Source organism: Hippocampus zosterae, chromosome 5 (assembly GCF_025434085.1).
Source record: "Hippocampus zosterae strain Florida chromosome 5, ASM2543408v3, whole genome shotgun sequence".
Lineage (NCBI taxonomy): Eukaryota > Metazoa > Chordata > Actinopteri > Syngnathiformes > Syngnathidae > Hippocampus > Hippocampus zosterae.
The window spans coordinates 23,112,081-23,138,301 of NC_067455.1; the positions used below are offsets into that span (position 1 = coordinate 23,112,081).

General features: G+C 42.4%; 1 protein-coding gene across 1 annotated transcript; it reads right to left on the reverse strand.

Moving 5' to 3' along the window:
* Positions 1-957: 957 nt before the first annotated feature.
* Positions 958-26,042, reverse strand: fxyd3 (FXYD domain containing ion transport regulator 3). Its single transcript, XM_052064892.1, has 8 exons — positions 25,775-26,042; positions 7,993-8,049; positions 6,937-6,969; positions 6,477-6,500; positions 5,624-5,698; positions 5,477-5,513; positions 5,350-5,393; positions 958-1,600 (listed from the first exon to the last, which is right to left on the reverse strand). Exons 2-8 carry the CDS (start codon positions 8,024-8,026, stop codon positions 1,581-1,583), a joined length of 267 nt encoding a protein of 88 aa, XP_051920852.1. The 5' UTR covers positions 8,027-8,049; positions 25,775-26,042; the 3' UTR covers positions 958-1,580.
* Positions 26,043-26,221: the final 179 nt, after the last annotated feature.

A 26,221-nucleotide genomic window follows, 5' to 3' on the forward strand; every position in this document is an offset into this window, starting at 1 on the left:
AATTTTATTTTAAGATAATTAATTAATAGTAATTAATTAATTACAAATTAATAACAAATATTTTTGTTGATTTGTTTTAATTTAGTGTTTGTTATTGTATGGCAGATTTTTTTTTTTTTAGTCCATGTACAGTACTTTGTATACAGCTATATAAAGTTGAGTTGAGTTAAAATCAGTCCACATGCGATTGGCTGGAGTCCGAACAGGAGATCGGCATGCACAAACTAAGTTCATAAGGAATTGCAAGAACATCTCCATTTGAAGATGGCACGGGGTGCTTTTAAAAATAGATACAAGATAATAATAATATATTTAATGAATTGATTTCTGCAATTCTTCAGAGTGTTCGGTGCATGCCAATGTCATATTTGAATGAAATCCGATGACATCCAGCACACTAATCAAAGAAGCACATATCTCTGTCTGGCTGCGCCCTGGATCAAATCCACCAAAATCGCACTAAGCGACCTGTGCCATAACTTGGTAACTGGTTGATAACTAGGACCTGGTTTCATCTGGTCTAAAATCTGGTGTACTTTCTGTCACTGAATTATCAGGTGTGGCGTGGGCGTGGAATAGAAGGCGTGGTCCACCAAACAAGCTCCAACTTGTCTCGGATCGAAAATCCCAGCGCGCATGTCTACGAAAAACGGTTTCCTTTGGACGACAAGTTAATTCGATCTTTGATATGCAAGTCTCGACCAGCCCATCCTTCTGATGTCAGAGATGTCAAGTGTTGTCATTGGAGCAATTATTGACTTTCTTGAGCAAATTTGGTCCATGGCGTGACTGATGGTAACGCAATCACACATCAATTTTGCATATGAGCCAAAGCTTCCCCTCGTGCAAAAATGTGGCACCCGAGGGAGGGGCAGCCCTTGATGAACATATACCACACCAGTTTCTACTCTGACACAGTCGCACCCTTTAAATAGACAAATAGACAAAAGAAACAGGTTTTCATTGTTATTATTTCAACGATCCTTTAATTGAAATATGGCAGACTGCGTTTCTGAACGGTGACGTCCACGGCATTGCTCAAAGAAGCTGAGTAGGAAAATGTAAAGATTATCATCAATTAACAACTTCTTTAACATATTGTCACTCATGGATAATTATTACGATGTACATTTTATGTATGTGACAGGGATACATGAAACATGCGTTAGGGTGCTTACAGTAAGTCGCTAATGCCTAGCTCTACATTTTTCTTAAACACGCAATACTGAGTAGTGAGATACCGGTACATTGACACAACTTATATAAGGAACTGTAATTGGTTTGTGTAACAGGTCACTTTGACAAAGGTGAATTCAAGCTTTTAACCCAAATTGATGAATAATTATGACAAAGTAAAAAAATTGAATTGAATAATATGACACGAAAGCCTTAACAAGTGTGTGTGTGTGTGTGTGCCTGGAATAGCAGTCCACAGAGCAGTTGTCAGTCACAAATGAGTCGCAACAAGCCCACATCTTTCAAACTCAGGTTGGTTTCCTTAAAAATGAAAATCCCTTCCACTTGGGTCTCAAATGCTGCTGCCTCTGCAGTATCCCACATCATCGTGTTCTCGTCAACTTCTAGCAATCACAGGCACGACCTGCAGACAAACAGTATGATATTTGGCAGTCATAACACAAAGTAATCGTTAAATTTGCTTTCATGCAGATGCAATTTCTGCCATCAATTTTCTAAGGGTCTGCTTTCACCTTTCAACTACATAACTGGTTGCCTCACACCACCACCTGTTGAACAGTGTGGTCCAAGTCATTGATGGACAACTTTAAGCTACCGGTACTCTCTACATCAGGAGTGCCCAACCACTCGAAAATAGTGTCTCTGCATGTGTGCTGTCATTATTTTTGTCATTATGTTTTGGCGGCCCAGTGGTTAGCGCGTCAACCTCACAGTGCAGAGGTCATGGGTTCGATCCCGGCTCCGGCCTCCCTGTGTGGAGTTTACACATTCTCCCCGGGCCTGCGTGGGTTTTCTCTGGGTACTCCGGTTTCCTCCCACATTCCAAAAACATGCATGGCAGGCTAATTGAACACACAACGATTGTCCCTAGGTGTGTGTGTGAGCCCGGATGGTTGTTCGTCTCTGTGCGCCCTGTGATTGGCTGGCAAATGGTTCAAGGTTTCCCCTGCCTACTGCCCGAACACAGCTGGGATAGGCTCCAGCACCCCCACGACCCATGTGAAGATAAAGCGGATTGGAAAATTGATGGATGGATTATGTGTTTTGAGCATACTGAACTACAATTATCACACCCAACAATTTTTTTATTGATTGATTTCTTTTTAAAGTAGGTCTCTTCTGCCCTAACCATGTGTTTGACATGAGAGTATGGTGTAAACAGCGAGCTAAACAATCCTCCAATAAAAACACAAAGATGAGAATCCACCGTTTTGGTATTTCTAAGGCTAAGACTTTCTTGTAAAACTGTATACAAACAGAAACACAACACGAATGTTTGTGTAGCATCCAATTATACATATGAAATAACACTCGACACTCATGTAACAGCCCTTTTCTCTAGTTTATTCAACAATCCTATAGTAAATATCTACGGAGATTAACTGGTGAAATATTGACATGTGCCGATTAATAATTAATAATAATAATTAATTTCCTGTTCATCCTCTACACCTCGGACTTCAGACACGTCACTCCAAACTGCCACCTTCAGAAGTTCTCCGATGACTCTGCGATTGTTGGCCTCATTACAGAAGGGGACGATCGGGAGTACAGGCGACTGACAAAGGACTTTGTGGACTGGTGCCAGCAGAATCTCCTCCAGATCCACCCTAGGAAAACTAAGGAGTTGGTTGTGGATTTCTGCAGGAAAAAGTCCTCACCAGCACCGATGAACATCCAGGGTATGGACATAGAGAGGGTGACCTCCTACAAGTACCTTGGTGTTCTTCTGAACGACAAACTGGACTGGTCTACAAACACGGACACCCTGATCAGGAAAGGACAGAGCCGACTCTTCCTACTCAGGAAACTGAGGTATTTTGGGGTTCAGGGGTCACTCCTTAAGACGTTCTATAACTCGGTGGTGGCCTCGGCCATCCATTATGGCATTGTCTGCTGGTCAGGCAGCATCTCAGCCCGGGACAGAAAGAGACTGGAGCGACTGGTCAGGAAGGCCAGTTCTGTCCTGGGTTGCTCCCTTGACACTCTGGAGGAGGTGGGCAACAGAAGGATGCTAACTAAGCTAAAAGCTATGATGGCCAGTCCCTCCCACACCCTCCAGCCCGCCCTGACAGCACTTGGTAGCTCCTTCAGCCAGAGACTGTTACACCCGCGCTGCAAGGAGAGATACCGACGCTCGTTCCTACCGACTGCTGTCAGGCTAATGAATAAAAAATAACAATCATAATAATAATAATAATTAAATGATGTGAAGGAAAATTGTAAATAGTACTGTCATTTATCCATTTTGTGTTCATATTGCATTTAATTGAAAGATGTTTGTTGTTTTTTTTTTCTCTTTCTTCTTTCTTCTTTCTACATACATTCTTGCTGCTGGAGGCTGTAAATTTCCCCAGTGTGGGACGAATAAAGGATATCTTATCTTATCTTAATAACTTGCACAACAAACAGTAACATGTACAACTGTGTAAATGTACTTACAGATTGTGCCCGAACTTGTCAAAAGAAAGTATGAAAAGGTGTGATCACACCTCTCCACTGTTGTGAATCAAAATGTTTACCCCACTGACTTTTTGGGTGGTTTTAACTACTTCCGCCACTAGGGGCACTTTACTGTACTGTAATGTAATTTTGGGTGATTTTAACAACTTCCACCGCTAGGGGCACTGCACTGAACTGTAATACAATCACTTGGGGCAGAATAAAGATTAAGGTCACTTTCAGTACAGTATTTGGCAAGTTATTTTAAGAAAATAATTTGTTACAAACGATTTCCAGAAAGTATTTGCATTACAACTCAGTCACTGCCTTGTAAAAGTAATTAGTTACTCAGCTAAGTAATTATATATATTTTTTCCTTTGTTCGATTTAGAGTGTCAATATGTTTATAATATCTAAATGAATAATACAAACTTTTACAATATTTTGCATTTATTTGAACTCAGTAAGGGTGGCCCAGTGGTCCAGTGGTTAGCGTGTTGACCTCACAGTGCAGAGATACCGGATTCAATTCCAGCTCCAGTCTCCCTGTGTGGAGTTTGCATGTTCTTATATGTGTGCGGTCAATATTGGGAGGTTGGCTGCTTGAAAAGTCGATCTTGTGTCAAAAAAGGTTGGGCGCCCCTGCTCTACATTATATCAGCTCGTGTGACGTGAGTCCATTCACAGACAGATGGACAGAGTAAATATAACTTTAGACTTTGGCAGGATGGCGGGTGATACAATTGTCAATATTGCAACAGGAAAGGAGAGTTCAATCTTACTACATATAGGTAAGGTACCATATGCCGCAGTAAGCTGTCGGGGACCAGCAGGATTTTCTCTGCTGGCTTTAACACTGAAGCACTGACCTAAATGTACCACCCAAACATATTTGTTCAGTGAAATTGTAATAATTTACTCCCAAAAGTGAATTCTCTTGATTTGCAAGGATTTCACTTGCTTCCAAGAGTGAATTTGAGTGCTCCATTGTTTTAGCGTGCTACCGTGTCAATCGAACCTGTCCAGGACCTTCAGACTCATTAGTGAGGTTGATCAAAGTTAAACTACATTTGCAAGTCCTATCAGTAGATAAATATTTATTCTGAAATGGTCGAGAGAAACATTTGTGCCTTTGTATAGCAGACCTGGGCAACCTGCGGCTCTTGAAACCCTCTACATATTGAACTTTACAGGGTGCAGCTCGCTGTTGTGACCTCCAGCCATTGTGTGCGTAATGAGGGGCGGAGTCCACGGACCACAGTCTCATTTGTTATGAAGAGAAGTGAAACATGAGTAAAATCTAAGGCTCTCCTAGAAATTAAAACATTGTGTATTATCCGTATGTTACTACTTACGCTTATTTACAGGAATGCAATTTCTCTTTTTTAATAGATATCGTTTTTTTCAAAGCCTGAAATCAAATTTCACCCTTTCATGCACCCCGTGACCTGATAACCGCTGTCCCTGAAAGAGTTAAACGTCAATGCACTCAATGCACCTCATTGCCAGTGACTAATGTGAGGAATGAATGCTCGCAGAATTGATGAAGCACGAATGTCATCTTGCTTGGAAGGCAGCATGGGCAATGAAGGGGAATTTATCCTAACATGCAAAAAGTACCAAATACTTAGTCCAACCTAGGTAGAGGTGCAGTTATATAGAATTTTTTATGGCAGAATTTGCCATGTCTGCTTGCTGAGTATACATTACCTTTGTCGGTGAGCATTGCCTGAGTGTTGCTTCCTGCCCTCCTTCTGCAGAGCGATGGGCACGGTGAGACAAGGCAAAAGCACTTTTTTTCACGCTATGCTGTCAACTGCAATTGTATGAGTATCACCTTTTGTCCTGCTTGAACTTGCACCTGCAGTGGCCGCCTGTGCAAAGAGAAAGGTGTAGTCTTGACATGATTTTTCGGACCGTTCTAACGTACGCCAATGTATACAAGGAAGCGTATGGGCATATGAGTGTGTGTTGTGCATCTTACTGAACAGGATGGTAATGCCAATGAGGCAAAGGACAGCTGCAAGAATCAGACCTCCAACACGCAGTCTGTGGTAGTCTGTGTATAGCAGGATTTCCATAAGATGATACAAAAGCAAACACTCATAAATCGGACTTGCTAAACGTCACCCAGGTGTTAATTATGCATGAAAAATGATGAAGTTATCAAAGTCGGTATAGACAAAATATTAACTTTTTAGAGCTAAAAAAAATTATAAATATGTTTCGTATCCCTTTGATGTTTAGACATTCAGCCTAATAGAATGAAGGAAAATTGAACGTTCAGTGGTGTGTTGCTTTAGATACAACACTTAATGAGACTCAAAAGAAAAATGTACTGCACAAGACAAGAATTTATGTCTTCAGGACTTTATTGTATTTACATTACTGAAGGGGTTTCTTGATTTAAGATTTTGACAGTTATATTGTGTCCTCTGCTGGAAGAATTCTAAATAAAAAAATTGTTTAAAAAAGGACAGCAGTCTTTGGTTTTCTCAGACTTTTGGGTATTATTCAGCTCAGCACATCAATGCCGTCCATAGTGTGTGATCAAGTCTAAAAGTTTAGATTTTTTCCATGATCTACAACCCCTTTCATGGTCACTTCTCACATGTTCCAGTAAAGAGCTGCCAGATAAAGCTGAAAGTCTGACTATTTTACTAGGCTGGTGTCAAATCCATTCTCGCGGTGCACAGAGCCACACTTCACAACTAGCGATGGATCTTCTTGCACATGTCTCTGTCACAAAGTCTCAAGCCCAATGGTAGTGAGGCATTAGGTTAGCAATATTGATTTTGATTGATTTTTAAAGAAGCGGGTAGAACAAGAGGATTTACCAAAGGTAAATGGGTCATCTTCAGCTGTAAGACAGAAACAAAGTTGGTTTGAGCATCAGGTACAGGACATATTGGGGTGATGTCAGAAAGGACCCAGGAATGGTGGCGCAGGATCCAGAGTCTCATTCCAGAACTGCATCAAGGCATGCAGAGGAAGCTGGATAACTGTCTTAGACTCCAGTGGGATTACTTTGAAGGAGAAAACCTTTTGGCTTGTAATATCGATTTGAAATATATATGAAGTGAAAAACAATCCTGGAACTTTCTGACACACCTCTCACCATTCAAGCATCAAACGGAGCACAATGTGACCTAGTTTGATGCCCTCACTAATGATTCACCACCACTGTCAATATCCTGCTATGTGCATTGTATGCATACAAAGTCATTTTAATTTAACCATGAAGTCAGGGACATTTTTCAGGGGGTAAAAATGTGCGGTGTAGTCAGGTGTACTTACACTTCTGCTCTTCAGCAAACACCAGCGAGACAGCTGCAAAAGAGAGCACATTATAGCATTAGGAGATATATTCGGAAGTTTTTTTTCCTCATCACAGTGTGTTCAGCAAGAACAAACGCAACAGTCAGGAAAATATCACACCATTTCTAAAATGTGAAGTGTGGAAAATGCTTTTCAGGAAAAGGAAACAAGACTTTTCATCAAATCAGCAGCTAAACTTGACTTGATTTAGTTGAGCCCACAGTTCAAAGCAGACATGGTCTAGCGGCATATAGCCGGCCGGTATGCTTTAGAACAGTGATTCCCAACCTTTATTGAGCCAAGGCACATTTTCTAGGGTCGAAAAATTGCACGGCACACCATCAAACCAAATCTTTCTGTCACCATCAGTTGCTGACAAAGATGCATTATTTGTCAAATGTGATCATTTCCAGCAGCACACCGTTAAGAGATCTCACAGCACACCAATATACCCCGGCACACTGGTTTGGGAATCATTGGGCTAGAAAAATGGAAGAACCTGCCAACAGACGTCAGGTCAGCCAGTCAGTATACAGTAAAAGCAGTCAGTATACAGTAAATGCTTTTACTGTATACTGACTGTATACCCCCCCCCCCCCCCTCCCCGATACCTTTGATTAAGGTCGTTTCAACCCAATTTCACAGTATGATCTTTTTGTAATTTTAGAAACCTATTTTTCTTTCTTTACTCTACTTCTATTTAAAGTCTTCTGGTAAGGGTGTGTGCTTTTTGGTGCTTTTTCTTTGCTCGTGAAAAGCATATTGAGTTAACTCCTATATGAAATGTACCGTAGTGTATAAATAAAACTGCCTTGCCTTGACATCGCTTTCCGAACAAGACACTTTATCAAGCACCTGTCAATCATAATTTACATCATACTGCACACATAAAAACTGCGACTAATCCTCAAAATAAAAAATGACCCATGAGCATGTTATTTCATTTTTAAGCTGTGACTTCTTCGAGAGTATTCACGTAGCATTATTCAGACTCAATTGTTCTGGATAACACAAACTGTAATTAATTTGACTCACTTGCCATTAACGCCAAAGCACAGATCTTTGACATCTTTGCGCTTGTTAATGTATGGCCTGCAAAAGAAACACAAATATTGATATAAAACACAATTTTAGCAACAATGAATCATGCCGGGCGGCACGGTGCTATGAGGAGACAGATTGAGGTGAAGAAAAAAGAATGTCCCCTACGTCCCTACAGATGCTTTTATAATGGTATTATTTTGTCATTTTATGTTGACTGTTCTGTTGGTGGCAGCGCGGGTACCCGCAGCGGCTCCTCTCTCTCCTGTGGTTGCACTGTGGTTGAGAGGAAAGAAATTTAATCTGTACTTTATGTTGCACATAGAACATATTTGACAATAAAGTTGACTTGACTTGACTTGTATGTCCACGGGTGCCCCGCGATTGCCTGGCAAACAGTTCAGTGTCTGCCCCGCCTACTGCTCAAAGACAGCTGGAATAGGTTTCAGCATGCCCATGACCCTTGCGAGGATAAGCATGTTGGAAAATGGATGGATGGATGAATAATGCAGGGACAAGTGACTGTGAATTAATAGATCAATTAAAAAATGGATGCCTTCTTCGCGGATTGTTTGTTATTTAAGAGGCTCCTTCTGTATTTTTATGTTTGACTATTGCCTTTTATTGGTTTCTCTCATGTGCCATTCTCCAATGAGCACCCAGTTTGCTCTTACGTTCCCCATATCTGTGTCTAATCGCTTTGTTTGACACAACACTGTTTAGTGAAGCCGCGTGTTGTTGTTCTGAAGAGTGGATACTGTCGATTGTGAAAACTCTGGCCTAATAATTCCTCGTTCTCATGTGCAAATGTTCAATTCCCCTTCATCTCTTTGGTGCTACCCACTTCATTCTACTATGACAATGAAAACATTATTTGGAGTTGCTGCAACGTTTGCTAGTCACAAGAACAAGTGTCTGGTTGTGTTTTTCTGTGGAATATATTACCTCCAGGAACAATGGTACAAATAGCCACAATGTTTTTCAATATTTGTGCCAAGCCAAGAAGCTGATTAGATCGAATGAAAGTCTCTTATATAATCTCTTGAATACCAACAACTTGCAAATGACTGCCATTCTCTCTTTCAGGCAAGGCATTTGTACAACTTAAGAGGAGCACAATGTCACCTCTTGCTCTCTCCCACACTGAGAAAATGCAGAAATATGATCGGTTGTTGATGGAAGTAAACCACAGAGCACCGACGTTGTATGGGCGAAAAGGGTGGGGAGGCGGCACTCCCTCAATAAAAGGTTCTCAATCTCCCCTAAATGTTATTGTTGCATTTGTTTATTTTTAGTCTTATGAGAGAGAAAAACAAACACAAAGGATGGAAAAAAGAAAGTTTTTCAGGAAAAGTAACTCTTCAGGATTGCTTGAATTGACAGTTAGCTAGTTCCTGCCTAACAGCAGAAAGTCCCATGCCACTAGTAACAAGCATTTCAATTAATCTGAAATACATTTTGGAAGCTCCTGGCTGTTTACATGAAGATCAAGGGGGTTCGTGAGTGAACTGGGTGTATAAATTCACGCCGTGAAACAGGACCTGAGTTTATTCACTTATGATTGTCATCACTGGATAATAATAAAATAATAATAATAATAATAATAATAACCACAACAATAATAATCGATATTAATATGATCCTTCATCGATATTAAACTAGAGGCATCAGGACATGAGTTGAGAGCGCAACAGGAAAGTGACATCTACAAGTGCAAGAAACATGTGGTGAAAGCCTGAAACAGAAGAACCCATTTGTGATGCAAAGAGTCTAGGAATCATATCAAACTCAATATGGATTGGAAATGTGAGACATTTCAGGCAAGGTGCATCATAGAAGACTTATGTTTCATTAAAATGGATTTTGGAAAGTTCTGATTTGAAAGTGGAGAGCCAAAACATAAATATAAGCCAAATTCGCCTGTCCCAGATATTTTCAAGACTATACAATATCTTGCTGAACTTCAATAACAGTTAGCGATGTTCTTCTTTAACCATTTAGGCATATGTGCCAAAATGAAATCTGTAATTTTTGTTGTGAGCCAAAGTCATGTCATTATGATTTTCCATCCTTAAAAAGAGACAGCTTTTTTTGATCTTTTCACACACCAAATGGCTGGTGATTGCAGCTATGAATTTGATTTTGAGAATATGATTAACTCTTACCTGCACTGTTTTGTTTTAATTGAAAATGATGGGTTTGGTTTACTTTCTCACACCCAACTTTTTTTTTTTGTACGGCGAATGTATTTCTTGTGTTTGTGTAATGTATTAAAAAACTAACTGAAATAACAGTAGAATCTGATGTTGACATGAAACTTTTCGACAGTATTACAGTATTGGTCTTTGCTAGCTGCTGCCGCGCTGGACTTGCTCACAACCTGTGCAATCCCTGGGGACTAAGTGCCCCCACCCCCCCACAACCGTCCATAAAACCGAGTGACGCCCCAGCCTCAGAGTAATGCGTTACATCACAGCCATGTAAACACCTTCCATTTCCTTTTTTATTTTTTAAAGACAGGGTTTATTACATAACATATATTAATAATGCATGCCTCCAGAGAGATTTCGCGATCTGCTACCGCCAACCAAATGTTTCTTTTGACAACTTAGCTGAAAGAAAAATCCATGACAACTCTGTTAAACTGCACTTGCCCTTCAAACGCTATTCTTGTCTGTATTTCAATCCTATTTTCTAATGTGTTGGTTCAAAATGTATGTATGGACTTTGTTCTGGGGCCATTATAATTAGATCCCAAAGCATTTCTGAGTTGCTGCGTGTCAGTGTAACAATGACATCACAGAGGGAGGTAACACAAACATCTTCTGCATCACTGCAGTGATTTTCCACAACTGCACTTATCCCCTGATAGCTCACTAGAGAGCAAACACACTTGTGCTTGTTTCCTTTCAGCGCTTACGTATATACATACTTAAACTTCGCAGATGGCGCCTGGAAAGATTCTCTTGCTTTTAGTTCAGCCTGGAGTCTTCCTATTCAAGAAACCTCTCTGTAATCTGATGAAACAAATGTGAATGTGTGCTGTCGGTCACGATTTTGAACAAGTAATGTTTGTAATGACTGAGTATGGGATGGGATGGGATAAGCACATATGAAGCTCGAAGTGGAAATTAAGATCGAGGGAGGAAAAAGGCTCTAGTGCTGACATTTGAAGGCTGTCGGTAAAGAGAAAGAGAAGAGCAGGGCAAGTGCTTGTCTCTTGGTGCCTCTCCACAGCAACCCACAAAGAGGCAGCGGGAATGTGCAGCTTGGGAAACAAGCCAACACCCACAAGAGGACGGTTTACCTCAGGAGACAGAGTACTCACAAGGAGGAGGAGAAAGACTGAAACAGGAGAGAGAAGGGCAGGGAGAGAAGTTCTCCAGTTGTCCAGGGGGCAAACTCAAGGTGAGTGAGCGAAAAGTGTGAGACAGTGTGTGATACGAGGTACAAGGACAAGGGAACTGCATAGGGAGGGCGGGCCAGAAGTGACGGCGCCTTGTCCTCTTGTTTTAAGATCAAATTATATAATCAAATGAATGTTAGTTCAAGGTGGAGCCTGCAGGAAGCGAGAGAGAGAGAGAGCGAGTCGTACATCTGAATACAGTTGAACCTTAGAAGTCGAGCAAGCCTGATTTCAGGATGATGGTCAGTATTTTCAAATCAGATTTAATCTGATTTGAAAATACATGATCACATTAGAAATCAACTGCAACATGTTCAAATTGTCACATGAAAAAGTTTTTTTTCCCTTAACTTTCCAGAAAAAAATATGAGGAGCAAAATTTTCCTGTGCAAGAATAAGTAACCGCTTGTCACGTTGCAAGGTGGTGGTGGACCCCAAAAAAGCAGGCAGGAGAGAGGAGCAGGTTGTATTTGAAGAATTGTATTTAAAACAAGAAAACTAAATCCTAAACGAAGTCCAAAGTAACAAACAAAAACCATGGCAGAAACTAAAAACTCTCAATAACAAAAACATGACCAAAACAGGACTGAAGCTAAAACATAACAATGAACTAAACATGACTGAAACAAACATGAAAGTAGCAACAATGACCCTACACTGAGTGTTCAGGCTGGGAGTCCTTTTAAAAGCCTGATTACCTATGACCAACAGGTGTGCAGCTGCCAGGGGAGCCCTACAGTGCCACCCGTTGGTCCCTAAACAAAATCATGACACCGCTGATTCTATACAGGGTCACAGGGGTGCTGGAGCTAATGCAAGTAGACATCAGGGAAAAGGCAAATTCCAGCTTCAACTGGTCGCTAGTCAGTCGCAGGGCACACATAGAGATAAACAAGCATTTACAACCACAATCACACTGTCACTAAGTTGGAACCGATCCCACGTTGCCCGCACGCACCATCAGCGAGTTGAAATAACGAAATACTTTTTAAAAAAAACTTAAATAACAAGGACAAAATTCCGAACTATGCCATTAGAGGCATTCAGATGGAGTGCTCCCTCTGTTATTGGTGGCTGTATGGCTAACATATTGGTAATTGGATGAAAAATGTGTGGTTATTGCCTTAACTGTGTTGTAGAAAAACAAAAAAAACTGTAATCTGGAAAATGGAAAAAAAATCTGACATGAATGAATTTTTTTTAATAATAATAATTTTTAAAAATAAAAATAAATAATTTATATATATATATATATATATATATATATATATATATATATATATATATATATATATATATAAATAATCCTCATCTCACCACTTGGGTGGTGTCCGTCCCTCATTCAGTTCGGGTCCTCTACCACAGACCACAGGCCAGGAAGCTTGAGGGTTCTGCGCAGTATCCTTGCTGTTCCCATCACTGCACATTTCCGGACTGAGATGTCCGATGTTGTTCCCGGGATCTGTTGCAACCACTCATCTAGTTTGGGGGTCACTGCCCCGAGTGCTCCGACCACCACAGGCACGACTGTCACCTTTACCTTCCAGGCTCTCCAGCTCCTCTCTGAGCCCTTGGTATTTCTCGAGTTTCTCGTGTTCCTTCTTTCTGATGTTTCCCTCACTTGGGACCGCTACATCCACTACCACGGCTTTCCTCTGCCCTTTATCTATGATCACGATATCTGGTTGATTCGCCATTACCATCTTGTCAGTCTGGATCTGGAAGTCCCACAGGATCTTCGCTCTGTCATTCTCCACCACCTTCGGAGGTGTTTCCCATTTTGACCTTGGGGTTTCCAGTCCATACTCCGCACAGATGTTTCGGTAGACTATGCCAGCCAACTGGTTATGGCGTTCCATGTAGGCTTTACCTGCCAGCATCTTACACCCTGCAGTTATGTGTTGGATCGTCTCAGGTGCTTCTTTGCACAACCTACACCTTGGGTCTTGTCTGGTGTGGTATATCTGGGCCTCAATGGCTCTGGTGCTCAGGGCCTGCTCCTGAGCATCCAGGATGAATGCCTCTGTGCTGTCCTTCAGGCCAGCCCTCTCTAGCCACTGATAGGACTTCTTGAGATCGGCCACTTCCGTTATGGTCCGGTGGTACTTCCCGTCTAGGGGCTTGTCCTCCCATGATGGTCCCTCTTCCAGCTCCTCATCCTCTGTTCCCCATTGTCTGAGACATTCTCTGAGTACGTCATCCGTTGGAGCCTTCTCCTTGATGTAATCATGGAGCTTGGATGTTTCATCCTGGACAGTGGCTCTCACACTTACTAGTCCCCGGCCTCCTTCATTTCGGCTTGCGTACAGTCTCAGGGTGCTGGATTTGGGATGGAACCCTCCATGCATGGTTAGGAGATTTCGGGTCTTAACGTCCGTGGTCTGAATCTCTTCCTTTGGCCACCTTATTATTCCTGCAGGGTATCTGATCACTGGCAGGGCATAGCTGTTTATTACCCAGGTCTTATTCTTGCCATTGAGCTGGCTTCTGAGGACTTGCCTCACTCGCTGGAGGTATTTGGCCGTAGCCGCTTTCCCTGTTGCCAGTTCGAGGTTGCCATTGGCTTGTGGTATACCGAGGTACTTGTAGCTGTCCTCAATGTCTGCTATTGTTCCTTCAGGGTGTGAGACCCCTTCAGTGCGGACTACCTTTCCTCTCTTAGTCACCATCCGACTACATTTCTCAAGCCCGAATGACATCCCAATGTCGCTGCTGTAGATCCTGGTTGTGTGGATCAGGGAATCTATGTCCCCTTCGCTCTTAGCATACAGCTTTATGTCATCCATGTAGAGGAGGTGACTGATTGTAGCTCCATTTCTGAGGCGGTATCCGTAGCATGTCTTGGTGATTACTTGGCTTAGGGGGTTCAGTCCTATGCAGAACAGCAGTGGGGAGAGTGCATCACCTTGGTATATGCCACATTTGATGGACACTTGGGTAAGTGGCTTGCCATTGGCTTCAAGTGTGGTTTTCCACATCCTCATCGAGTTCGCAACGAAAGACTCTTAGGGTCCTGTTCACCTTATACAACTCCAAGCATTCAGTGATCCATGTCATAGGCTGTCTTGTAATCAATCCAGGCTGTGCACAGGTTGGTACGTCGGGACCTACAGTCTTGTGCAACTGTTCTGTCAACCAGGAGCTGATGTTTAGCTCCTCTGGTATCTCTACCAATGCCCTTCTGTGCTTCGTTCATGTATTGATCCATGTGTCCACTTATCTTAGCCGCAATGATGCCTGACATGAGCTTCCATGTTGTGGAGAGACAGGTTATTGGCCGATAGTCGGATGGGACCGCACCCTTCGAGGGATCCTTCATGATCAGGATCGTTCGCCCTTCGATTAGCCATTCTGGGTGAGTCCCATCCCTCAGCAGCTGGTTCATTTGTACCGCTAGGCGCTCATGAAGTGCTGTGAGTTTCTTTAGCCAGTAGGTGTGGACCATGTCCGGGCCTGGTGCTGTCCAGTTCTTCATATCTGAGACCCTTTCCTGTATGTCTGCCACTGTTATGGTAACTGGGTTCTGTTCAGGGAGGTTGCTGTGCTCCTCTCTCAGGGTCACCAGCCATTGTGCACTGCTGTTATGTGCAACCTCCTTCTCCCATATGCCTTTCCAGTACCTTTCAGTTTCTAGTCTTGGTGGGTCAGCTCTGTTGTTAGGACCCAGCCACTGAGCGTACACTTTCACAGGTTGTGTTGCGAACAGCCTGTTTGTTCGTCTGGCCTCATTCTCTTTCATGTACCGCTTTAGGCGACTGGACAAGGCTTGGAGCCTTTGTTTGGTAGTTTCGAGTGCTTCAGGTATGGTCATCTGGATGTATCTCTCGGGCATCGGCCTTTTCATCACACCTCTCTGGGCCTCCGTCAATTGACTCACATCTTTCCGGGCCGCCTTGATCTTAGCCTCCAACCGTCTTTTCCATGGTGGGTAACGTATCTCATGGCTTCTGTTGCTTCCATGGTTGCTCTTATAGACCAGAGTCTCCAGGATCACTGATGCTGAAGCGTATATCAGCTCATTGGTTTCTGTGATCGTTATGGTAGGGATCGCCCTCAGTGCTGCATTCACACTTTCCATGAGACTTTCAGGTGGTACTTCACATAGCCGTTGTAATCGGTTTCTAGGTTGCCCAGCTTTCATTCTCGCCATGATCTTAGCTTTCAGGTCAGTTGCTGCCTCGCTCAGCATTTCATTCATTGGGGCTTGCCTCCCAATCTCTGGTATGACCTCCTCCTCTGATCTGGCAGCCTGGGGCCCTTCACCATGGAACCTGCGTTGTACCTCATCAATCTCAAGCTGTGACAGCAGTTGCCGTTTGTGGATGTTGGAACACTGAGCTACTGGTTGTTTTGTTGTCAACCGTGACTGTGGGTTTCGAAGTAACCATTTAGCCCACATTCTCTGCATGTAACCCCTCTGAGTAGGGTTGCTTGATTAGTAGCATTCCAACAGAGTCATGTTATCACATCTCGCCCATCTCCGCTTTGTTCCAGTAGCCCATTTTTCATCAAGGTGCTCTGGTTCCCCAGCACCTGACGCAGACCTTGTTTGGCCGGGCGACGTCTGAGCCGGCATGTCATTCGTTTTATTGTCTCTCATCATTGTATGAGGTAGGCATTAGCGTGAAGGATCTTGCCCAAGGACCCACACTGGATGGTGTTATGTGCTCATTTTTGCCCCAAGCGGGATTCGAACCACCGTCTCCCGTATGCCAAACCGATGCCTTACAACTGAGCTATCCATCCGCATTGGCATCCTTGGGTGGGCTATATATATATATATATATATATATATATATATATATATATATATATATATATATATATATATATATGCACACACATACACACACATATACATACTCCATACACACACACACACGCACACAAACACACAATCCGCTTTATCCTCACAAGGGTCGCGGGGGGTGCTGGAGCCTATCCCAGCTGTCTTTGGGAAGGAGGCGGGGGACACACTGAACCGGATGCTAGCCAATCGCAAGGCACACAGAAATGAACAACCATTCACGCTCACATCCACACCCAGGGACAATTTAGAGTGTTCAATCAGCCTGCCATACATGTTTTTGGAATGTGGGAGGAAACCAAAGTACCCGCAGAAAACCCACACAGGCCCGGGGAGAGCTTGCAAACGCCACACACGGAGCACAAGGAAGGAAATGGAAAATGCATGGATAGATGGACACGCACGCACATGGACACGCACACGCACACACACACATCGTAGAATGCAGTATATATTTGTCGGGGGCCACATTGTAGTTTTGATTTATTTCGGAGGGCCATCATGACTTTGAAACCAAATAAAATATAAGATGGCAAAACTGGGAAATAAGTACCGTATTTTCACGACTATTCGACGCACCGTACGGTTGGGCGCAGTCTCATTAATCGGTGACATTTCTGTATTTTACACATACACAGGACGCACTGTACTAATGGGCGCAGTTTTACAGTGGTAAAACATACGCTTAAACATACGGCATGCATGCACGCTAACACGTTCGCTAACACGTTAGCTTGAAGCATACACTGAAGCTCAACGCTAAAACACGTTTTTAAAAAGGCAACAAAAGCAGAACTGAGTTCAGGTGTATTTTATTTACAAGGTACTCACGTTTTTTGCTCAATCATCGCTCAGAAAGCCATCAAAGTCGTCATCTTCTGTGTCCGAATTGAACAATTGTGCAAGTATCGGTAATCCATCCAAACCGCCGGGTTCACTCTCGTTGTCAGAGTCACGCTCGTCGTCATGCCGGCATCATAGAAATGATGCCGGCTTTGCCAAAAGCTCGAACAACTGTACTAGCAGATACGTTCGTCCAAGAAGCCACAATCCATTCACAGATTGTGGCGTAACTAGCCCGGCGCTGCCTCCCACTCTTCATGAAGCTGTGTTTGCCATCGATCATGCATTTTTCCCATGCCGCTCGCAACTTCACTTTGAACGCCCGGTTGATGCCGATGTCCAGCGGTTGGAATTCATTTTCGGGGGTTCTTGGAAACCAAAACCGAAGTTGTTTTGCAATAATGCACATACTCACATTTTATACAGGTGCTGGTACCTGCTAGAGGTGTGCCTTTAGCGTCCACTTACACGCCCACCCTTCACTCATTGCCGGACCCACCCCGGGCGTGCCTGTCCTCACTCACGTCCACCTCTCTTCATATATTTACATATATGTGCACGGACGCGCTTCACTGATTGGCGACCTCTTCTCCGCATGCGTGCGTGTCATCACTCACGTACACATTTTCTCTCTCTCCATAATTTACATAAAAGTGCATGGACGCGCTTCTCTGATTGGCCGACCTCTTCTCCGCACTTCACTGATTGGCCGACCTCTTCTCCGCATGCGTGCGTGTCGTCACTCACGTACACATTTTCTCTCTCTCCATAATCTATATATATATTGCGCGTCGTCCCGCACGCGGTCTGTCCTTCCGTCTGTCCCTTTTCAAAACGTACCTACTTCACCGCGCCGCTGCGCGCCGCCACTGCGCCACTCAGGCAGTGGCTCACTACGATCGCGCGGGCATCTTAGCGAAAAAATGTTGTCTACCCACAAGCATTGCAATGAAATTGTTAGTTATTTAGTAGAGCTAAACATCTCTTTATTTTCGCGATAAGCAATGAAGATGAACAAAAAGTTGAACCAAGCAACAACACTTTTGTGGGCTGAAGGCCCATCTTACCAGCCTTCCGCAGGAACTAGCTGATGAGCCGCCCGGAGGGCGGCGAACCACCACCTTACCAGCCTTCCGCAGGAAGTAGCTGATGAGCCGGCCGGAGGGCGGCGAACCAGCTAGTTTACATATAAGTGCACGGACGCGCTTCACCGATTGGCCGACCTCTTCTCCGCATGCGTGCGTGTCGTCACTCACGTACACATTTTCTCTCTATCCATATATTTACATATAAGTGCACGGACACGCTTCACTGATTGGTCGACCTCACTTCCGCCTTTTCTCTATATAAACAGCGTGTCGGGTCTCAGCCAGATTTTGGAACTCAGCTCATATAAAAGACGCTCCGCATTATAAGGCGTACTGTCCATTTTGGAGAAAATTTTAGACTTTTAATGGCGCCTTATAGTCGTGAAAATACGGTAGTTTTGAATTCAGGCATCGGTAAAAACAGTTGAAATAGTGTATTTCACTTCTTTTAAAGGGGGCTTGGGAATAAGGACTGCTTGAAATATCTCACATTTTTAAAAGTGAAGACAATTTGCTGTGTTGGTATTTTAGCAAGAAACATGAAGTCGATTCACAAATTTAGCTATGTGGCGGATCAGAGCTGGCCCCCGGATTTTGACACTGGTGCTATAGTGTCTTAAAACAGTTTGAGAAGAGCCATTGTGAGGTTACAATGTTGTCCTGTTGTCCCCCTGCAGGGGACCACAATTCTAAGGAGACATTTCTCCTACTCCTTCTCTTAATAAAGACCTTTCTGTTCAACCCTTCCCATGGTTCCCTGTCTGTCACAAAACAGCACTTTACTCTATCCCTCAAACTTAAGCTAAGCTTGCCTTCTTTTGTCATAACCGGGTACATAACCAAAGAATAAGACAAAGGGAAGAAGCAGAAAGTTGGATGTCAACTATTGTTGTTTGTTTACTGTTCTTGAGTAAATTCAATGGGAAGTTACACGGTCAGGCTGAAATTAGGTAGCTAGTGAATCTACGGAGCCCCTAAGGGGACATGGAAGGAAAAAAAAAACTTTGCGAGATCTCGCAAAGTAATGCGAGATCTCACAAAGAAAGATTGCGAGATGTCGCAATACTTTATTTATTCATTTATTTTTAATGGTCGTTGACGTGCTTCCGGGTCATCGTACGTGCTTCCGGGTCATCGTACGTGTAAGCGCAGACAACAGTTATGGAGCGTGTTCAACTTCGGAGGAGGAGATAATCACGTGCGCGGCTCATTTGAGAGACAACGCTACCTCGGGGGAGGAGAGAATCATGGAGGAGGACTTGGAACACTTCTTGCGATCAAGAAATGTCGCTCAGGTGGACGTTACGCGCATGAAAAGCGACAAGGTGGGCATACAGCCACACACTAACGTAATAAGCGTAACAAGAGAAAAATGGACACTGGCTCCGACACGCTTACTTTCCCTACTGTTAGTTTTCTGTTTTGTAAATACGGTACTGTAGTGCAAACCGTTTGATTCTTTTGAGAAGTAAGAAAAGCATTACATTAATTCTATTATTATTATTATTATTATTGTTATTATTAATCGTAGTAGTAATTGGTCATGCAGACTTCCAAAAACAGTGAGAAACTAACTTGGCGGGGAAAGTGAAGCTAGCATTTCTATCCACTCTACCTGTACTGTTGATGTTCTTAGTTCTTACAATAATGACTTTATGCAACACAATTTAAAAAATACATCACAGTTAGTAAATGTGCTGCTGCTTCCTGATGTATTATTATTATATTATGTAATATTGAATACAAATAATGATGACTGCTCTGTACCATCACTCATGTTACATTTGTTAAAAGTTATTATTAATTAAATCAAAACGTCAAGTATTCATTCTCACTATTTATCTTTGCAGGTTGACATGGCAGTAATCATGCATCTGGCATAGTTAACCACGTGAAGGGCAGTCTCCAGCAGCATGAATGTAGGTAGAAAGAAGAAAAAAAAAGACAACAAACACCATTCAATTAAGTGCAATATAAACACAAAATGGATAAATCGCAGTGCTATTTACAATTGTCTTTCACATCATTTAATTATTATTATTGTTGTTATTTTTATTCAGCAGCCTGACAGCCTGGTAGGAACGAGCGTCTGTATCTCTCCTAAATGTTACTAATGGAAATGTAATGTAAATGTTACTACTCATACCAGTTGATGAGCCGTAATATAGTTTGGTCTAAACACCAAGCAAAACATAGATGGCTGTCATTTATAAAGTGTATGCAGAAAATTGGTGAAGATTGCACGGCTGTCTGTCCTATGTGTTGTGTTATTTTGACTTCAAAATGGCGCCGCGAGAGTGGCTGCCTTTCCAGCAGCTCCTATATTTTGTCTATTTTATATTCTTCCTCTCATAAATTTGCTGCTGTGAATTGGGAATTTCTCCATTGCGAGACTAATGAAGGTTTTCTTATCTTATCTTAAAGAGTAGTGGTGAGGGCCTCTGAGGTGTAAATACAGGTTCACAGCCTGAAAAGGCTCTTTTGGTGGCATTAGATCGGACTGGGCCATTAAAAAAGCACACAATGCAAATACATCTGGATCACAAGGCATGGTCAAACGAAAGACACACTGGCTTTTGGACAGTTGAACTGGAGAGGAAGTCCCTTGTACCATAAAGTTCAGGTAACGTATACATCACGTTGGGCCGACCACTGGTGACATTCATGTTCTTTGAGGCCCTGATGAGATGGCTGTTCCAAACTAGGGCTGTGTCATCCAACTCATCCTGTTGAAAATAATATACAGACAGGTTAAATAAGAGTTGCACAGTCATATTAGTTTTTATGAGCCAGAAATTTTAGCATGAAGCTGCTTTTTTTGTCTCACTCCTCCCCTCTCATTTGTACCACATCTCACCACTTTTCCTTCACCTTCAACCCGTGATAACACACCATTATCTTCTTTCCTTTCGTGTTTCTGTCCACTTTCCCATCAACTCACTCTCACATACAAAAATACCCATTTAATTAATGAGTCTATCAGAATGTATGAACTCACCTGAATAAGTCCCATGCAACAAAATTGTAGGATGTTTTTGTCCAGAAATCCACCATCAAAGAAGCCATTGTCTCTGAGGTCTGTGAAGAGGGATAACCAGAACTCCATGCACTGGCTGCGAAGAAACTGCCACCAATACATGTATTCAATTCTTTGATTGGGGGTGCTGGCTCCATCCAAGTAACTGTCAAGAGTGCTGCCTGGCGGTATTGGCACCTGGAAACGCTGGAAGCCTTTAACGTGACCATTTTCAGTCCCAAGATCAACTCGAACGATTCGAGGACAACCCCCCCAAACGGTGCACAACGTCGATGTAGTAACCTCCAATCAACTTCGGGTCACTACTTGTTACAGTATGTAGGCATTGAGCCACATTATTTTCCTTGAAAAACCATCAATAGCCCCATTGATACAAATTCCAAATGATTACTTTGCGAGATCTCGCAAAGTTTTTTTTTTCCTTCCATGTCCCCTTCGGGGCTCCGTATGAATCTATCCTACAGTGGAAACAAACAACAACAAAAAAACTGACTAGAGTTGACCATTTCAAGTATGCTGTATCATGCTGGACTGAAATGTGCCAGCTAACACAAATGATGATGTATCCATTGGTAGTCGACTCCTATGACTGCAAACATAAAGATCGTAGAACATAAAGAATCGTAGGTTTTGATGAAGGTGGTGATGGTTTCAGCATTGGTTCAGTGGTCATGCCTGGAGAGTGAGGTGCAGAGATAACGTGCCTAAGTGGAGATTGCGATGTTACTTTCTGCTGGTCACTTGTAAGTTGCCATCAATACACAGTTTGGGATGTGTGCATGGGTGATGGGTGATGTGAGCTTCTCTTAAGGCTGTTGAGGAGTGACGATTGACTCACATACTTTGAAACAGTGCAAGCTGGTTCTCGGTAATACCAATGCCCTAAAACATCACTCAACAATCTGGATAATGGCGGTGTTCATTTGGTCCTGCCTGAGGTTCAAATGCACCCGACCACCTTTCCCAGGGTTGGGAATCGTGAGCTACCTATCAGGCAAAAAACCTGGGCTGCGAACCCATCAACTCTTCACTATTCAGGCTCTCAAAGAGTTAAAAGTCTCTTGCACAGCACGAGCTGGCATTTATTACATATGCAATAGGAATTTGCAGTGTTTGCGTGACAAGAGTGGCTTCAAATGCATTACACCGTGGATGCTACACTAACAATGTATGAACAATGAACGACATCCGTCACTGTATTGCAATATATAAAGTAAACAATGTACATTCTTTGAATAGGCCTCCCGACAGAATTTTTGAATGGAAGTTTTCCACCGGACACTTGTGTTTTAATTAATATATACAGTATATATATTGGATATACACACATACAGTCCAACCTCTGTATTTGAACGTCTCTGTTATCGACCAAATCGGATTTTGACCAGAAAATGCGACATTTTCACGACTTGGATTATGACCAAAAACCAGTTTTTGACCAAACTGAGCATACCCGAATACGCCATTCGACTCCTCTCGGCTTCCTTACACGAGGAAGTGACGCTTCCTCGTTTAACGTTCATTGTGAGCAAATGTGTTTGTTGTGATTTCCGCAAATCTGACTGTTTTTTGTTTGTTTGTTATTTCTGTATAGTGTAATAGCCCCTAATCGTGGGCTAATTAAATTGATTCGGATTTCGAACAAATTGCTTTTCGAACAGCCTTCTGGAACGGATTATGGTTGAAAACCGAGGTATGACCGTGTACACACACACACACACATATATATTATATATATATATATATGTATGTATGTATGTATGACAGCTGGGATAGGCTCCAGCACCCCCCGCGAACCTAATGAGGATCAAGCGGCTCGGAAGATGAATGAATGAATGAATATATATATATATATAAATGTATCACTTAGTATAAAATGTCTCGTACAAAAAAAGGAAAAAAACCTAAGAGAAAAACACCGTCAATTTCATTTAGTTTTCAGCAAACATGTTCTGAGTTCTTATTGAGGTATAAAATTACCTAAATCCGGATCTCATTTTTATCAATATTGCACAGCACTATTGTTAATTGTACCAAAAAAATTGCTGTAAGTCAGTTCGTATCCATAAATCTTGCGAAAAGGCCTTCAGTTCAACATGGGACAAGTATTCACGCCAATCTAAATACATATCATACACGTGCAGTACATTAATATATAATAAAACAAACAATAAGTATAGTATTAGAAATACATTTCACACCAGATAACTGACACATCTGTTTGAAATGATTTATGATTCCTGTAATCTATGTGGGCAGGATGTGGTGGTGATTTGTAGAATGTGTTGTGCACAATGTCGGAGTCACATTGTTGTTTCTATTTTTCATCATTACGCCCACCCACTTGAATATTGGATGGGAATGTGAGAGTGTTTGTGTGTGTGTGTGTGTGTGTGTGTGTGTGTGTGTGTGTGTGTGTGTGTTCCTGTGGTGCACTCCAAAGACAGCTGTCGTTTTGTGGCTTGTTTTACTTCGAAATTAGCAGCACTAGACTCCATCTTTTGACACAAACCTGCGAGACACAGATGGACTTAAACTAGAACACATCACATATACAGTGAAATAGCAAAGACCAATTGAATAAGCGAAACATGCAATCCTGAGGGCATTATTGAGTGAGGCAGGGAGAAAAGGGAGGGACCGGTTGGGAAAGGAAGGAGGGACGGTGGCATCGGAAAGAGGGAAAAAGGGAGTGGAGCATACTGAGGCAGTGAGTCACACTCAGTTGTGAGAGCACCGAGACCTGATGCTCACTACTGCACTACAACAGCCATCACGACTTCTCTCCATAAAATGTCTTTCCAAAAAGGTCTGAGGAAAAACATTCCTAGAGTAAAGTAATAGTACAAATGCAAAATCAACCGGTGAATGTCACCCTAAATGTAGCCACTGTGATCTTCTAGATACCGACCTGAAAATCAATTGAATTATCTTTGAATAGAGAGCATTTAAAAAAAACACATAGAAGACGACTTTTCAGTCGAGTTCTTTATCTGAAAACATACAAATGTTGAGACAACCAGTCTGTTATGGTAATGATAGTGTTGATGTGAGGTTTTCATTGTTGGTTGAGATTTTACAAAAGTGCATGGATTAATGCATTTATGGTCAAGGTCTTGGACGCTTCCCTCAAAACGAATTAAGATATTCTGAGATGTAACATTTATGCCAAGTAAAATAGGGGATGTTGGGTGGGAGCAGTGATTCGAAGCAAATGCACCTCCCCGCGAGGATGTCCTTTCTTGACCGCTCTTTCAGAGCCAATACTTTTCTTTCTGTCTGTCTGTAGTCATGCAAGGACAGAAGAAGGGAGAGTCTGTCTTATTTGGGAAAGGAAAGATAAAGCTGCCTGTCACTCCTTTCTCCCCTCTCAATCTCCCTCTTCTGTGGTCACTTGAAAGGAGATGTGGTGCGCTGAAATTTGAGTAACTCAAACGATTCTCCACTTTTAGATGTGTGAGAATCAGATGTTTAGCTGTTTCTTCTTGAATTTGTACGTGAGTGAGGTGTGAAGAGATTACCACATGCTGGATTAAAACATTATCTGAGTAAACTTTTTTTTTTCCCGTGTCAATAATGACAGGTAAGTAAGCATTTGTCAAGTCAAGTCAAGTCAACTGTATTTATAGAGAACTTTCAAACAGCCATCGCTGCATACAAAGTGCTGTACATGAAGCAATTTAACATGCACAATAAACAGTAAGACAAATCAGGAATCCATTTTCTACCGCCTGCAGGGTCAGAGCTGACCTGGAGCTACTCCAGATTACTTTGGGCGAGAGGCAGGGTGTACCCTCAAGTGGCCACCAGTCAATCATCACAAGGTACTGTACATATATGCAAAAAACAAAAAACAACAACAACAACCCCCCACAACTATGGTCAATTGAGAGTGTTTAATTAACCTAAAATGCTTATGATGTTTAAGGAGGACGGAGTACCAGGAGAAAACCCAAGCAAGAAAGGGGAGAACATGCAACCTGTCAGATTTATTTTTTTTTGCCCAATGTATAGCACTTTATATGCAGTGGTGGTTGTTTGAAACTTCTCCATAAATACAGTTGAGTTGAGTTGAAAGGGTACATATTTTCATTTTTTTATCTAAGTCCTTATATGCCACATAGTAGCAAAATGTTATCAGCAGGGCTTTTATCATCTGGCGTTTTTCACACACGCGCACGCACTGGGGCGCGCACAAAATAAAATGTTACAGCTAACGTGCACACTAAGTTTGTCGAGTCCCCCAAAAATAATACAGCTAATGCTAATAAAGGCACTGACAGTGTCACTCATTTGTTAATTCAATGTGAACTTGGTCGACGCTACATTACCTTGTTATGTATTGTATCTATGGTTGCATTATGTGAGACGTTTTTTAATTTTTATTTTTTCAGAAATTGTTAAAAATGTAAAACGTTCCTGACCAGTTTAGTGAGCGTTTAGCATCATGAAACAGTTAAACTGCCAAACACGTTTGCTACCATCTGAGTTTTAAAGATGCTCCCAAGATGGAGATTGATCAGCTCATTTCCTGAAGTCCGGTCAAGGAGGAGACAAGCTCGCTTAAAACATAAACTCGTGTGTTTTTAACTCACCCTCGACAGGCTGGACTCCCCCTCAAAAAACGAAGAGGTTTGAGTGACGAATAATATCGGAGATCATGCGACGAATAGTGCTGTGGATTCTTGTCCGCTCGGTGTGTCAACACCCTTCTCGACTGAAAAAGCTCCACAGGTTGGCAGGCGTTCGGGAAAGGGAAGTTAAAAGAGCGTCAAAACGGTGGATTCGTCCCTGATCCCAGCTCGGTTTCTTGTGTTGCAACAAGCAAGCTGAGAGTACGTACTGGCGAACCAGGACTGATCCTGGCTCAGGGTTACGAGTCCGGAGGGGGAGTGTCGCTTTAACGTTTGCTTAACATGAGCAAACATGTCGAAAATTCTCTGCCCGAGTTGATTCACTCCACTATGGGATATAATACGGATATCCACCCACATTAGTGACAAAGATTTCATGTTGTAAGCCGTATGCTAATGCCACACGTA